Source organism: Quercus suber, unplaced genomic scaffold (assembly GCF_002906115.3).
Source record: "Quercus suber isolate HL8 unplaced genomic scaffold, Cork oak 2.0 scaffold_262, whole genome shotgun sequence".
NCBI lineage: Eukaryota > Viridiplantae > Streptophyta > Magnoliopsida > Fagales > Fagaceae > Quercus > Quercus suber.
The window spans coordinates 623596-641146 of NW_027069718.1; the positions used below are offsets into that span (position 1 = coordinate 623596).

General features: G+C 37.7%; 1 protein-coding gene across 1 annotated transcript; it reads left to right on the top strand.

Moving 5' to 3' along the window:
- The first annotated feature begins 669 nt into the window (after positions 1–669).
- Positions 670–1854, top strand: LOC136070820 (uncharacterized). Its single transcript, XM_065781279.1, has one exon. It carries the CDS (start codon positions 670–672, stop codon positions 1852–1854), a length of 1185 nt encoding a protein of 394 aa, XP_065637351.1.
- Positions 1855–17551: the final 15697 nt, after the last annotated feature.

A 17551-nucleotide genomic window follows, 5' to 3' on the forward strand; every position in this document is an offset into this window, starting at 1 on the left:
TCAAAGAAAGAAATCTTCATCATCTTGCTACCAGCTCAAATGGCCTCTAGCAAGAACATCCAAGCCTCAATAGCTACTTCAACTAAACTTGGTACGGCTACCACCAACAACTACATTGGTGCAATCAATTGTAGCCAACCTAAAGCTCATAATCAACTTCAATCTCAATCAACCAAGGAAGCCAAGGTCCAGACAATCATCTCCTTAGACCCTCTTGCAAGAAACAATGTCATCAACAAGGACGTCTCTACCTTGGAACACCTCAAGTATGGGGGCAAATCCCCTTCTTCCTTCATAAGAAGTTGGTCACACGATCTTTCTCCCATCAAAGGGAACCTAAAAAATGAGATTTCATGTGCTCACTTCAATTCACTTCCTTCTCCATCATCTTGGGAAGTTGTGTTAGTCATGATGACTAACACCTCTACAATGGAAGAAAAGATGGTTAAAATGGAACAAAGGGTCGTCCTTCTCACAAAAGCACTTGAAGATAAGGACCTCCAAATTGCAACTTTAATGAACAAACTCGAAGTACAAGATCTTGGTGAATCAAGTCATGGTCATAAATTCACATCTGCGAAGGATGACGAAGGGAGAGAAATTGAAAACACTCCCCGACGAGAACAATCTACTTTGATTGCTTCGTTGTCAGTCCAACAATTATAAGACATGATAACAAATACCATCCGAGCACAATATGGAGGTTCTTCTACAAGTTCTCTCACATATTCAAAACCTTACACAAAGCGCATCGACAACATGAGGATGCCAAATGGGTATCAACCCCCCAAGTTCTTGCAGTTTGATGGCCATGGAAATCCTAAGCAACACATTGCTCACTTTGGAGAAACTTGTGAGAACGCAGGGACTCAAGGAGGCCTCCTTGTAAAGCAATTTGTCCGTTCGCTTAAAGGAAATGCCTTTGATTGGTATACAGACTTAGAACCCGAGTCAATCGATAGTTGGCAACAACTCGAAAGAGAGTTTCTTGACCGATTCTATAGCACGCGTCGTACAATGAGCATGATAAAGCTTACTAATACCAAACAGTGGAAAGATGAGCCCGTCGTTGATTACATCAATCGGTGGCGTTCTTTGAGCTTAGATTGTAAGGATAGACTTTTTGAAATTTCTGCTGTAGAGATGTGCATCCAAGGCATGCATTGGGGACTTCTTTACATCCTTCAAGGGATAAAACCTCGAACATTTGAAGAGTTAGCAACTCGTGCACACGACATAGAGTTGAGTATTGCTAGCCATGGAAGTACAAACCCTCCCATACTTGAGGAAAGCAAAAGGGAAGTAAGGAGGAATGATAGGAATGCAAAAGTCAGCCTCAAAGACCCAATGGTTGTTAACACTACCGAAGTCAAGGTTCCAAGAAGAGAAGCGAAGGCAAATGAAAAACAGCTTGAAGGATGGCAAAAGAACGAAGTGCGTCGCCTGACTTTTAAGAAACGTGAGCAAAAAGCATATCCGTTCTCCGATGAAGATGTGCCAAACATCTTAGAACAATTATTGCAATTGAAGCTGATTGAATTGCCAGAATGCAGGCGACCACAAGACATAGGGAAAGTTGATGACCCTAACTACTGCAAATATCATCACATCATTGGCCACCCAATCCAAAAATGCTTCGTCTTCAAAGAACAAATCATGAAGCTTGCCAAAGAAAACAAGATTGATCTAGAGTTTGATGAAGTTGTCGGGTCAAACCATATGACCATTGCTTGTGATGTACTTCCAACTCTCAAGCAGGGGGCAAACACCAACAAAGCTTACAAATTGATCAACAATGATGATGCAAGGATCGGCCCCATCAATGGGAAGTTCCTTAAACACTTCTATGCTTGAACATCGAGGATTGCTCCTTGGTAAGAGTTTAAACTGCCCACTGTAATGCTGCAAGGGTACATGATGTCTTCCCATTACCTTTGAAAGCATGCCAATAAAGAGAAATTAATCCCACTCTATGTCACCAATTGCTAGTGTGGTGTAGTGGTTGGATGCCTAAGTCGCCCTTGAGAGCTCTCGGGTTCGATTAGTGGTGATACCCACTATTACACACTAAGCCCCCCTTTTTGTAAAAAAAAAAAAAAAAAAACATTTGAACTACGTAATGACTTGATCCCTCTCGAGGGTACGTACATTACTTGAAGGTAGTCAACTACTCAATAGGATGATCGAAGATCGTTGTAGTCAAAGATGAAGACTGCAAAGAGTTGATGTTGCTTAGCTATCCTTGAAATGATGATGAACATAAGTTGATTCTTGGTTGTGTTGCAAAATAAAATCTTCAACCACTTTTGCAAGAAATGAAGTCTGCATGGCATTGCCTATCTTCTATGGACACTCTCCCACGTTTCTGAAGTATGTTTTGCATCACTTATCTCCTGGGGGCATCTTCTTGTACCTTGCAAGTCTAAGCTACATCGTCCCTCTTCTAAGTTGTGTCACTTCATAGCTCTAGAATTTGAACCACATCATCTCCCTTCTGAGTGGTGTCATTTCACATCATATTTCTAAAATCTGGATGACGTCATCTTCCTCCAGAATAATGATAGATTATTGGTGTTGCATCACTTTGCTTCTATAGGCATGTTCGTGCAATGTTGAGTTGTTGGTGGCATTTCCTTGCATCTTCAAAGTCTTGATAGGGACTCTTTGCATCTTCAAGATTTAGTTGGCGTCTCCTTACATCTTTAAAAGTCTTGATAAGAACTCTTTGCATCTTCAACATCTTGAAATCCCGATGTCTAGTTACAGTGCTACGTATCCTCAATGTCTGAGCTATGTTGCCTCTGAAAATTGATGTTGTTGTAGCTTTATTATAAGGTCAATATTGGTGCAACTTCAATGCGACTTCAATGCAAATAAAGTGTTGACGTGGCTTCATGACAAAGATGAACGTTGGCACAGCTTCGATATGAAGTGTTGTCGTGGCTTCATGACAAAGATGAATGCTCGCATGGCTTTGATACGAATGAAATGTTGACATGACAAAGATGGATGTTGGCACGGCTTCGGTGCGACTGAAGTGTTGACATGGCAAAAATGGATGTTGGCATGGCTTTGGTACGAGTGAAGTGTTGACACGGCAAAAATGAATGTCGGCACAGCTTCAATACAAATGATGATTGCAGCTTCATTGTGAAGGCAAGTGCAAATATTGCTTCATGGCAAGGATGAATGTTGGCACAGCTTCGATGTAAATGAAGCATTAATGTGGTTTCATGGCAAGAATGAGCATTAGCACGACTTCGGTGTGAATGAAATGTTGACATAGCTTCACGACAAAGATGAATGTTGGCACGACTTCAGTGCAAGTGAAGTGTTGATGTAGCTTCATGGTAAAGACGGATGTTGAGGCAACTTTAATGCGAATACAAGTGCTAATATGGAGTGTTGACATGGCTTCATGACAAAGATGAACGTTGACACAATTTCGGTGCGAATAACGTGTTGACATTACTTCATGGCAAAGATGAATGTTGTCCCGACTTCAGTGCAAATAATGGTGTGACTTCGTAGCAGATGTAGGTGCAAATATTGCTTCATAGCTAAGATGAACATTGGCACGACTTTAGAGCTAATGTGGAGTGTTGTCGTAGCTTCATGAAAAAGATGGGTGTTGGCATAGCTTCGACGCGAATGAAATATTGGCATGGCTTTAGTACAAGAATAAGTGCTGGCATGGCTTCATGATAAAGACTCTTAATGTGGTTACATTGCAAAGACTCTTGAGATGGCTGCATTGAAAAGACAACTGTTTCTATAGCATAATTGCCAAGACAAAGGCCCGTACAACCTCAAAGTCAAATGCTAGTAATAGCATCATTGAATCATGAACATCTTTGATAACATTGTTGCCTAGATGACTGTTGCTATGAGAACGTCAAGGGTGGAGACAAACATCACTATAAGAACGTTGGTGTAAACCTCGAAGTTAAAGCCCAAAGAATAAAGGAAAGTCTGCTGCATAACAAAAACAAGCAACAACAAAGAACTTGTTAGAAGAAAATCTCACGGCACGTCTAAATAAAAAAAAATCAGAGAAAGAGAAAGCTTCAATTGTAATCTCTAGCCTAAATAAAAAAATCAGAGAAAGAGAGAACTTCAATTGTAATCTTTAGCCTGTGAAAAAAAAAAAAAAAAAAAAAGCAATTAGTACCAAAAAAAAAAAAAAAAAACACTCTACACATTATTACGATACCCACTGAAATAAAGAAGCAAATTTTCTCTACATAGTATCAAGATGCGTACTAAAGACAAAGCTTATGCAAGCTTAGTGCATGCTTGGGACAGCTTTATATAGGAATCCTTGCAAGCTAATAGACAAAAAAAGAAAGAAGAAAAATGCTGCCACCAATGTTTAAGGTCAGACTTTGCAACTCAAATGCACTCAAAGCCAAAGAAGACTGCACCGAATTTTGAAATGTGGGAGGATGTTCAGCCATGGAGACAGAAGATATTGGCTCATTACCTACTTCACAAATGTGAATCCTGGCACCATCCTGTGAGGGCAACCACCGCAAAATTAGACCAAAAAAAAGGCCATAACTCCAACAAAGACCCGTGGCTTTCTCATTCAAAGTTGTGAAAATCCAGACATCATTTTACAAAACTGACCCTACAAAAATCTCAAACGGCCCTCGATCTAAAAAACCCAGAAAGGTCATCAACCACGGAGCTACCACGCGCCACCACGCGCTGCCAAAAACTCGCGATGACCAAGGGTTTAATCCTTGAAATCTGTGCAAATCAGGCCACCATTTCAGAAAACAGACAATACCAGCAGATTTTACGGCCTCAGATCTACAAAACTTGAAAATTTCAGGCCCAAACGACGAGCCACGGGCCTCCACGCGCCGCCAGAAAATCTGGCAGTTCACTGCGCCAGGTCCACGCGCCTCCCTCAGTCCTCACGTGCTCACACGCACCGAGGCTTATATCCCACGCGCCACGCGCTGACACGCGCCGTATGCGTACACGCCCTCAGTGCGTGACATCATCAATGATGTCATCCTCCACTACCCAGTTTGACCCGGACCGACCCGGAAGTCTGACTTGGTCCGAACCAACTGAAAAAAAAAAAATAATAATAAAAAAAAATAAAAAAAAAATAAAATGCTTTGACCAAGTTAGACCTTTGACTTTGATCAAAAAGTCAAAATTTTCAAGACGGGCCTGTCCCACTCAGTTTTTCGAGTACATTCCAATTTTGGGATCCGTTTCTTCATTGAAACTCGGAAATTGTGCAAACGACCAATTTCTAAAAAGTTGACTTTTGCGTAAATATTGACCAAAAGTCAAAATTTTTAAGATGGACCTATCTTGCTCAATTTTTCGCGTACATTCCAATTTTGGAGTCTGTTCCATCATTTGAGACTCGAAAATTGCACAAATAACTCAATTCCAAGCTAGTTGATTTTTGTGTTGAATTCAACCCAAAGTCAAGATTTTCAAGCCAGACTTGTCTTGCATAGTTTTTCGTGACTTGGAAATCACCAATCTAATTCACATCTTCGAAGCACTGACAATATCCAAAACTAAAGCTCTCGATTTCAAAATTTAAGATTCATCCATCTAGTTTGGATCCCCTCAAGGTTACTCTTCAGACTTCATCAAGGCTTCTCTTTCAAAGTATAAATGAACTCTCACAAGTGTGTCTTAAATTTGAAATTACATCGGGTCACCCGTCCAACCTACCATTCCCCTTTCGGTGCCGAACATTCCAACCTACCATTCCCCTTTCGATGCCAAACATTCCCACCTACCATTCTTCATCCCTCTCACCTACCATTTTCATTCCCTACCGGTCTCCAACCTACCATTCTCATCCACCGGTCTCACCAAAAATTCACATCCGTCATTCTCGACTATCCATCCACCATTCTTCGTCTCTTCACTATAAATAGAAGGGTCGGATTCATCAAGAACTCATCCAGAAAAACACACTGAGTTATAAATGAAGATTTGCTTCTTTCAAATTTTCAAGTCCTTCTTCTCACAGCCATTTCTCACCATGGCTTCATCATTCTCAATACTTAGCAACCAATATCGCTTCATAATCAGTTTGAAATCAACCCTCTCATGATTCGGTAAAAGCCTTCTTCACAGCATCATTGTAGTTTTGAGATCCAAACAAATTTTGTTTCTCCACCTAACAACCACCTTTGTCCATAAAGTTATTCATAACAAGGCTTGCATCGACCTTCCATGCTTCCATGGATTTGGTTGGCCAGGAAATCCAAGTCCAGCAGAGACACCGGTTCCTAATCTTAGGTCTCCCGTAGTCTCTTTCCAATTGTTTGGCCTTCCAACAGAAGCAGTGGTTTGGAACAAACAGCAACTTGGCTGGTTTTTAGGACCAGAATCACAAGTTAGCTCCATCTTTCATTTTTCTGTGCCTTTCCAACAAGTAGCAGTAAGTGAAGATGGTAAAAAGTGTTGGGGTATCCTACAAATTGTCTTTCATCCGACACTTGAAACGACCTCCGGGGCACCAGTTCATCAGAGTTCAGCCTTTGGGGCTGGTAAATGGTTGCCAAAGCCATATTTCATGTTCCCATCGGCGTGGGATCCAGAGGTCATCGTTGCTGGTACCTCAAAACACACTTTCTGGAATTACTCCAACTTAAATTCAACTTGAAGTATTTCAGAATGAACCTTTCTGAAATTACTTCAACTTAACGTCTGTCAGTATGGTCCCATTACGCATGCACATTCAATGACCTACTGCCAGACCCCATGCAAACATACAGCCATCCCATTTTCAAAGGTGTATCTCCTAGAAACACCTACACCAGAGGGTCCCCGACATACAGGACCAGTACCATGGTGGCGTATGTTTCACCCATTCGCTTTGCTTCATCCCCGTCTTCTTCACCACCAACACCGTCATCTCCAGAATCCATAAGCTTCTGAAATTACCTCAACTTAACCTGAGTAAAACAATGACACAAGCGTACTAAACCACTTTCCCACATGGCCTCGCCGTAATCTGAAGTATACTCTTCTGATATAACTTCACCAGCGGTTCTTAAAAACATGAGGCTAGCCCCATGACTCTGCATGTTGTACCCAGCCACCATCCTCGCGTCTTCCCCATCTTCTACACCATGTGATCGCCGCCAACAATGCAAAAACACTCTTCTGAAGTTACTTCAACTTAACCTCTGCTGAGAAAGCTCAGTCATGTAAGTACATTCAAATACTTGTAAACCTCTTTTCAGCCTCATCGAAACCTTTCATATGGGCAGGTCTACTCCTCGGAAATTATCTTATCCTGCTGAAAGCTCCGCCACCTTCAATTACTTCATTTGAAGAGCCAAGAGTAAAAGTCTGTTTTCGAAACTCATTCTCACACCACACTCTGAAACTATGTGTGTGAACGAGTCTCAATGGGGCATTTGTAGAGAAGGAAAATTCCCGACCTATCACAAGCTGACACGTCACACTACCAAGTCCACAAAATGCAGCCAATTACAAAGCGCCACATGCTGCTCCTAGGTTTTACTATTACTATTCAGAAGCCAACAGAAATTTGCCAAGTGTCATACAAGAACCAATCATGCATCAGCTCGTGCAAGCGATGATATAAGCAACCTCGCACGTGTAAGCGATGACACAATCAAGCCAGCATGTGTAAGCGATGACATAAGCAGACCAATCAGACTGTGACATGTGTCACCAATCAGACTCTGCCACGTGTCGCTTACCTACCCCAAAACTCCTATAAATAGAAGCCTTCCTGAGACATTTAGGAGGACACCAAATCATTTGAAACACTCAGAAGTCCAGAAGCTCTACCGGAACCAAGCTCTAAAGCCTCCAAGAACTTCAAGAACTTCAACTTCGAATACGAAGAACATTCGAAGAGAAATCATCCAAATCATCCGCCTAGATCCAAAAGTTTGCGGGAATCAAGCCTAAAGTGTCTGAAAACATCAACAAATCACAAATCAGTGAAGCTCTACGGATTCAAGCCTCTAAAGCCCCGAAGAACTTCCACCACAAATCCAAGAACACGAAGAACGTGAAGAACAAAGGATTTCTAACAAGCTCATAGCCAGAGATTCATTGTAATTCCGTTTTAGCAATCTTCGATCCATCCCTCAACCAAATTGAAGGATATTTTGTGTTCAAGTCACAATCACATTACCACAAATCTAAATCAATAAGTCTTGCAAGGAGATTGAATCAGAGGATAACTCTTTTGTAATCACAGAGAATTGTACCACATATATTCAATACAAATTCGCATATGTACAACTATTTTACTTGTTTGATTTATTTCGAACTAGAAATTTAGTCGTCTACAGTAATTATAAAGATTAAAAGAAAAGAAAAGAAAAAGGCCACAAATAATTTGTCATCTTCTTGATGCTGGCCGGCCACCATACTTAAGCAGAAAATGAAAATTTTGTGATCTCAGTTTCGCAAGAAACGTGTTTTGCTTCACATCACACTTTCTTTATTTTTTATCTTTACGATACATGGTCATGCCTTTCTAGTTCAACTACTTTTTTTTTTTTTTTGGTAAATTGCAAATTACACTCTTAAAGTTTGCGGGTATTTGAATTTTGCACCCTGAAATTTTAGAGTTTGGATTTTACTTCTTGAAATTTGAGAGTGTTTGAATTTTACACTCTAAATTTTAGAGTGTCTAGATTTTGCGCCTTAAAGTTTGGGAGTGTTTGAATTTTACACTTTGAAGTTTCTGAATTTGGGGTATAAAATCCAAACACTCCAAACTTTAAGGGATAAAATCTAAATTTTGAAATGTTAGGATGTAAAATCTAAATACCTCGAAACTTTAAGGAGTAAAATTCATGTTTTGAAATTTCAAGGCGTAAAATCTAAACATTCTCAAACTTTAAGGGTGTAATTGGTAATTTATTTATTTATTTTTTTTTTTTAAGATTTCAAAGTTTTAAGATGATTGAGATGTAATTTTTATTGATATATTTTCATATGCATTACATAAAATCTAAATTGTACCTTAATTAAATTTCAAAAATTCTATCATAGTTAAATTTCCATTAATTGAGATATAATGCACAAGTTACACTAATCCAACTAATTATTCAATATTAAGTGTTTGTTTGGAAATAACATATCTAACTTTTTACTAAAAATTTTGTTATTAAAAGTACTGTAAATAAAAGGTAAAAACTAAATAAAATAAATAGGAAACTCACATGAGACCTACAAATAGTAGGGAAGAAAAAAGCAATAAACTAGCTTATAATCGAAATCCAAATGCACACTAAGTAATACTAAGGATACTATGAATTTTAGAATATAAGTATTAAGAACTAATATGTCACTAATCACAAAAACAAAAACAAAAGAAATAAAAACAAGTCTTATATTCATTTGTTATGGTGTTAAAAGTCCACAAATCATATTTATTACCAGATTTGTAATAAAATTTATAGAAACTTTAGCATTTTCCATTCAATACTTTTTCCTCTCACATGATGATAATTATATGGACATTTACCACCGTATACCCTTGGTGCGATGGTCACTCCACAAATATAAGTGCTTGTGGGGTGTAGGGGATAGACCAGAGTTCAAGTCTCTAGAAATGAGCTTCACGCATATATATACATTTATATTAAGCTAGAGTAAAATTTCTATCTTGTAAAAAATAATAAATAAATAAATAACTATATGGACATTTGTTATTTGACAAATTTTTTAAGAAAAATTTGATACTACTTTTAGGGGAATATAAAAAACTATTAAAAAAATCATTTTTTTTATCCAATAAAAAATTTCTAATATATATACATAGTATACACACACACTCAAAGATAGAACTAGATAATCAGTTGGGTCCCTCTTAAACGTATAGCTTCCTAGCTAGTCATTAGCCCGGATTAAATATTATATTTGGCAATTCCTAAGAGAAAACCCACCATTTTCAGCCACATAATTAGCCAAACTTAGTTAGTTTGTTAGTTTTTTTTATCACATAATTAGGCTAATTAGGCAAGTTTTAACACATCGAAATGAGAAAGTTTCGTTTCTTAGAAAAAAAAAATAGAAAGTTTCCCCCAGAGAAGGAACGTTTAGAGCAAATGCCACAATTTTTTCTTTTGTCAGTCAAAGATATATTTTTGATGGATTATCCATCAGAAGAATAGGGAAAATAATTTTGATGAATGTCATTTACCTGAGGAGTGCTACGAGGATAGTGAATTGAACCCGAAAATAGAATTTTTCTCTTCCCATTGATGATGAGAGATCTTCCATCATATGTGACTCCTTTAACGTGGCCGCCACCTACTTCCATCATTATGACCACCGCAAGCCCCCAATACAGTCTCCACCACCACCCCATCTCAACTTCAACCTGCTTTGCTGCTCTCTCTCTCTCTCTCTCTCTCTCTCTCTCTCTCTAGGTTGCTATTTAGAGAAATTGGGACGTTAAGGAAAAATGAGAAGCACGATTATTTGTACTTAAAAGAGTTGGTTAGCTTATGGATAAATGTGAGTGGGATATTAGGGTCAAATGTGCTATTCGAGTATTCTTTCACTATTAGTCTATCTGTATCCATTTTTATCGAGGAAAATATGGTGATAGGCCAAGAATGTAATAACCCCTTGTGATGAATTAATTGATTAATTAGTCAAGTTTATTAATTAATCAAATTAACATGCAAAATGTGTGTCAGCACAAACAAATCACCAAATAACTAAGTATGCAACGGAAATTAAATTGACATGGTGATTTATTTACAAATGGAGAAAACTTATACGGCAAAAACCTCATCGGGTGATTTTAAGGTCACCACTCCCGAGAATCCACTATTATCAAAATAAGCAATTACAAGTAAAGGAATCACAGTATCTTATATCAATTTACAGTTGAACCCTTATCTCAATACTCAATTGGACTTGCTCTGTGGTGACAATCTCTCATTTTCAATAAACGGCTCCCAATATGTGACTAACCAATTGCGCAGATCCCAATACGCGACTTGATCACCAACTTAAGAAGAATGTTGATAGCAAAGTTCTTCTGTTCATCACACAATAAAGATCATGAAGTTGCTTGGTTACAAAACCCTATGGTGTACAAACACAGCAACTTCTTGAAGAGAAAGAAGAACTAGGGCAAATTAGGTTTCCGGTCACACTTTTCTTCACTTGTGAAATTGTGCTCTTATGCAACTATGCGTAACCTTTTACGGCCCTTAAAATAATCTTTATATATGTTTAGAGTTGTGAGAAAAGGAAGCCTAAACACATACTCACGAATTGAATGAAAAACAGCTCTGAAAAACTGAGTTTCATAAACCTCGATAAATAGTCATCTATCGAGCTAGCTGTCGAGGCATGGGGTTCAGCAGATTTTAAACTTCGATAGATGCTAGCTGTCGAGTTTTCATAAACAACATTTTTTCACTTGATTCTTGGACAGACTTGCATTGCTTTAACACTTGAACTTGAAACATTAAACACATCCTAAATCTACCCAATTACAAGTAAAGTGCATTTTGTCAAAGGATTAGCCAATTACATAAAATGTTGACATATGTCTTAACATTGAATCACATATATTCCAACAATCTCCCCCTTTGGTAATCCGTGACAAAACCACAATAAACAAATGAGATATAAGAAAAGTCATAAATCACTCAACTCATATTCACTTGTTGAATACAATAAAATCTATCCTAACACAAATTCTTGAAAAACTTTGCAAGAAAAGAGTTTATAGCAAGTAGACTTTGACAACTTGTATTTCTGAAACATTTTAAACAAAACTCATCACAACATCTTAATATGAAATAGAAATAAAAGATTACATACAATATATAAGAAACATGTGTATAAAGATAGAAAAGAAACAACGCATGGAGAGATAGGTAAGTGAATAACATACATCAATATATAAACCAAATATAAATACAATATATATCAAATGGTCACAAGTCCAATATACAAAAGAATAATGTATCTAAAATAGAAAGAAAATAAAAGATACAAGTATCCTCACTACATCCCTCAACATATAAATACTACCCCTATCTCCTAAACTAACCCTCCCCCTATGAGTAAACAACACATGGAGAGATAGGTAGGTGAATAACATACATCAATATATAAACCAAATATAAATACAATATATATAAAATGGTCACAAGACCAATATACAAAAGAATAATATATCTAAAATTGAAAGAAAAGAAAAGATACAAGTATCCTCACTACATCCCTCAACATATGAATACTACCCCTATCTCCTAAACTAACCCTCCCCTTATGAGTATGACTACTCTCATCTCAAAACTACTCTCCCTTTTTGTCACGAGTGACAAATGGCAAGTAAATCAAGGAGACATCTCATCATCACTAAGCGAGCCATCATCATCATCCTCAACATCATCAGCACTACCGAAGCCATCATCACTCTCATCCTCAGAGGCTGGCAGAGATGGAGAGGAAGCCACTACGAAACCACCCATCACAGCCTATCGTCGTGCGATACATCTGACACGAGTGTTCACTTGACATAACTCATCGCTGAGAGTGTCAAGGCGGCATCCATGCACATAAGCTGTTCCATGATGGCCTCAAGTGTCACTCTACCTGCTGAAGAAGAAAGAACGGTAGAAATTGAAGGAGCTGCCATCTGCATCTAGAGTTGCCTCAAGCGAAGCTATGCAAGACTCCACTTTATGGTAGCAGCATCAATGGCACACATATATGAGAAATGGGGAGACTCAAGATAAGAGACGGAAAAATGGCAAAGGAGTCTCATGATAGTGGAAGAAAAAATGAGCTTATCACGAGTCGTTATGTCCTTATAGACATCAACAAGGGAGAGTATAAAGTGTGAAGGAAAGTCGATAGAGTTATCCTTAATGAGGGACAACAAAAATCGAGCACGAGGTTCTGTGATAGTGTTATAGTGAGACAATGGATGAAGAACAAATGTCATCACCATGTTTAGGAATCTCGGACCTTTAGCAAAGGCCGAGCAAAGGGTGTTTTGACGATCATCCCAAATGATGGTGTCTCATAGAATAGAGACGCGAGTTCGTCTTTAGACACTGTCCTCAGATGCTCACAGCTAGGGTAGTCAGGATTTGTTACTCTAGGCATGTGTAGTACCTCGGAAACAATCTCTGGAGTAACTACCATGCGTATACCTTGAACACAGATAAAAAACTGAGGTATAGAGTAATCAAATTCATGCATATTGGAGTCGAACTCTTGTAAGATCACGGAATGGCATGTGACCGGAATGCCACAAAGTGACTCCCAACTATTACTGTGGATGACAAAACAACTTGGCGTTTTGAATGAATGCCGCGTCGTGAAAAGTTCTCCAAGAAGTTTGATTTGGCCTTCTCATCACGGAACTGAACATGAGAGAAGGAGTGGGGTCAGATGGAGAAGAAGAAGAAGATGCCCCAGAATGAAGAGGGTTTCGGGACAGAATGGACTTACGTTTAGGTGCCATGATGCAACTAACGTAAAAAGGAAAGAAAGAAAGAAAGAGAAGGAGACAATCAGAAGAGTACCAAGCAGTTTTAATATCAAATGATAAAAACAGGAAGGTAAGTATGCATGAAAATGCATGAACATGTGACATGCAAATTTAAATTCATCTTAGGCTCAGCCCAATCCAAACCTACCAGCACACAGCATAACAGCAAAGTGAAAACACATCTAAATGCATGAAACATTGTTATAATGTGAGTGTGATGCAATGCATGAGATTTTAAACTTATTTAAGCAACACCCATCCCAAAAATTGCACAAAACCTTCATCAATTTTGAAAAACCCTAAAATTTTTCAAAAAACCCAAAACCTAGATATAAATGCATGAAATGTTGAAGAATGAGAGATAAAGAGATCATACCAAGTGATTAGAGGCAAGAACAGGCTAAAAATCACGTGGAGTGAAGGTTTAGAGAGAGCAAAGTGAGTTTGGGAGGTAAAAATCTTGAAATCTGTCGAGAGAGATTGAGGGAGTGAGATCTGAAATCGCGATGCCTCCTTATATAGAAATCTCATAAAGCTCGATCGATCGAGAGCTGTCAAGTAGCTATCGAAGTTCAAAATGCGTGTTCCAACTATCGAAGAGCTAACGAGGACCTATCAAGAATCAAACAAGAGGTTTTCTTAACAAAGAAGCTCGATTGATTAAGGTAGCTATCGAGGAGACAAAAAGTTTCTTGATTGATTGAACTAGCTATCGAGAATGTGAAAAAAGAAAGCTGAAAGGTCTCGATAGATAGCTTATCTGTCGAGAGCTATTGAGAAACTATCAAGATTGCTTAAAAACAATTTTTCAAGGAAGAGAAAAACATAGATATGAATGCAATCAAACATGCTCCTCAAACATATATCCAAACAACATTTTAAGCTCTCAAAATCATCTCTCAACAATAAAAATGATGGGCATTTAGATCCAAAACACATACACACACACTAAACAAATCTAACCAATTTTATATTTCAAAAACAAGTCAAGACAGTTTAGTGAGCATACATAAACACAAGTATTCCTTGTGATGGCCAAATCACATTGTACCTGCACATGTATCAAAGGTAGCAAAGAATATTGCATATTATGTGTGAAAAATATCGTAAGATTGCATAAGTGTCTACATGCTATGATGATTTGAAATATGATAAAATCATTTTAACTCACACACAATCATAATTGTTTAATGGGGATTATCACCTTCGAGGTACATTCTATAACTCCTACATCTCCTAGAATACACGCTTGCAATCATATATAAAGCATTTTGATCTTTTTGCTTCTATTTTTCTTTGCTTATTTTTCTTTTGAGCAAACCATACATGGGCATATAAGAGAGAGAAAAGAAATACCCAATGATGTTAAGCATTTGACATTCCATTTTTGCTATGCCAATGCATACAAATGTCATTTCATGATTGGCAAGTAACAATAATGAGATGGTTATTTATGTTTTTCTCTAAAGATTTTTTAGTCCTTCTCGTCAAAAAGAGTGATACGAGTGTTAAGTATAAGAGATCACTTAACCTTACTCATCACAAACATGAGCCACAAAGCTCACTTGCTTAGTTGTGCATAGAGATGCTCATCTAAGTTACAAGAGTTATAAAGTTTAGAAAACTTTGTTTCAATGGCCATCCAAGGTACACAAGTACCAATGTACACAAACACACACTATTTTTGTATTTTTCAATTTTATTTATTTATTTTTATATAAATAAATAAATAAATAAAAACTTAAAAGTAACCAAACAAAAACATGTTAAACAAGACAAAGCAAAGCATAAAACTAAATACAAATGCATGAGGAAGGAGGAAGAGAAGAAGAGATCAATCCATAGAGATAACACCAATGTTTTAGCGAAAGAATTCAAACTGCTTACTGTCAAGAGGTTTGGTAAACAAATCAGCCTTTTGATCATCAGTGTGAATAAACTCAAGAGTAAGAGTACCATCTTCGACAAGCTCCCTAATGAAATGGTGTCGAATATCTATATGTTTAGTTCGAGAATGTTGAACCGAATTCTTAGAGATGTTGATGGCACGGTATTGTCACAGTAGATGGTAAGATGCTCTTGACAAATACCATAATCATGGAGGAGTTTTTGCATCTATAGAAGTTGAGTGCAACAACTACCGGATGTGATGTACTCAGCTTCTGCGGTGGATAATGAGATGGAATTTTGTTTTTTGCTCATTCAGGAGACAAGATTATTACCCACATAAAAATAACTCCTGATGTACTCTTTCTATCATCAGCATTCTCAGCTCAATCAGTATTAGAATACCCAGCTAAGACATCATTTATGTCCTTGCTGTACCACACACCAAAGTTGGTAGTGATTTTGACACACTTTATGATTCTTTTCAAAGCAATCATATGAGACTCTTTGGGATTATCCTGATATCTAGCACACACTCATACATTATAACTAATGTCTGGTCTATTAGCAGTAAGGTAAAAAAGACTACCTATCATACTTCTATGAAGAGATGAATCTACACTTTTACCTAACAAGTCAAAAGTGAGTTTAACATTTGGGCTCATAAGGGTTCTAACAGAACTAGCAGATTCCAAACCAAACTTCTTCACAAGATTTTTAGCATATTTAGATTGAGATAGGAATATACCTGAATCTTGTTGACGAATCTGCAATCCAAGGAAGTGACTCGGCTTGCATGAGTTTTGAGAAGCTATGACCAAGTTCATCCTTAGTTGACCCAAAGATGATATCATCAACATAGACTTACAACTATCAACTCCCCATCTTCCCTCTTTACGAAGAAAGTTTGATCTGCTTTTCTTCTGGTGAACCCATGTGACACCAAGTATCATGTGAGCCGATTATACCAAGCTCTAGGGGCTTTCTTTAACCTATAAAGTGCCTTCTTGAGGTACAACACATGATCCAGAAAGTGTGGATCAATGAATCATTTTAGTTGAGCCATATAGACATCTTCTTTAAGCAGCCCATTCAAGAATGCAATCTTCACATCCATTTGATAGAGCTTGAATCTCAAGTAACATGCCAGGGTTAGAAGAATTCTGATGGACTCCATACGGGCTACTGGAGCAAATGTCTCATCATAGTCTACTCATTTCATTTGTAAGTATCCTTGAACTACAAGACGAGCCTTATTGCAAATCACATTACCTTCCTCATCAATTTTATTGTGGAATATCCACTTTTTGCCATAATGTGCTCCCTCTCCGGTCTAGGTACTAAAGTCTAGACATCATTCATCTGAAACTAAAGTAGTTCATCGTGCATAGCTTCAACCCAGCTTTCATCTTGAAGAGCTTCCTCAACTTTAGTGGGTTCAACCTGTGACAAGTAACACAAATAAGACACAAAGTTAGTAACACATTTATCAACTATACGCTTCCTTAGTGTAAGTTTATTCATGTTCCCGCAATAACTTCGGGAGGATGATTCAATTTGATCTTGGAAGAATTTCCTTTCTCTTCATTGGTTTCAGAATCAGGTGAAGTAGATAAATCTGCTAAATCTTCTACAACACTTAAAGTATCTGGAGTACTAAGAGATGCAAGCTCTTGTTCAACAATTTCTTGAACTTCCCTGGGCTCAAAAGGAAGAATTTCTTTAGGGATATCCTCACGAAATTTCTCAAAACCAGAATCTAAAGGTTCATCAATAACAACATTTATGGTTTCCATTACCTTCGTGGTTCTTTTATTGTATTCCAGATAAACCTTGCTTGTAAAGGAGTATCCCAAAAATATTCCTTCATCACTTCGGGAGTCAAATTTTCCCACATTCTCTCTATCCTTAAGAATGAAATAAGTATTTTCAAAGATTCTGAAATATTTAACATTTGGCTTCCTTCCCTTCCATAACTCATATGGAGTCTTCTTGGTACCGGCAATTTTGACAGCTTCTCCCCAAAAGTTTCTAGCCACGTCCTTATTATGCAACATGATTCTAGTCATCTCTTAAATAACTCTGTTCTTCCTTTCTACTACACTATTCTGCTGAGGAGTAATAGGAGTAGAGAATTCTTGAGATATAACT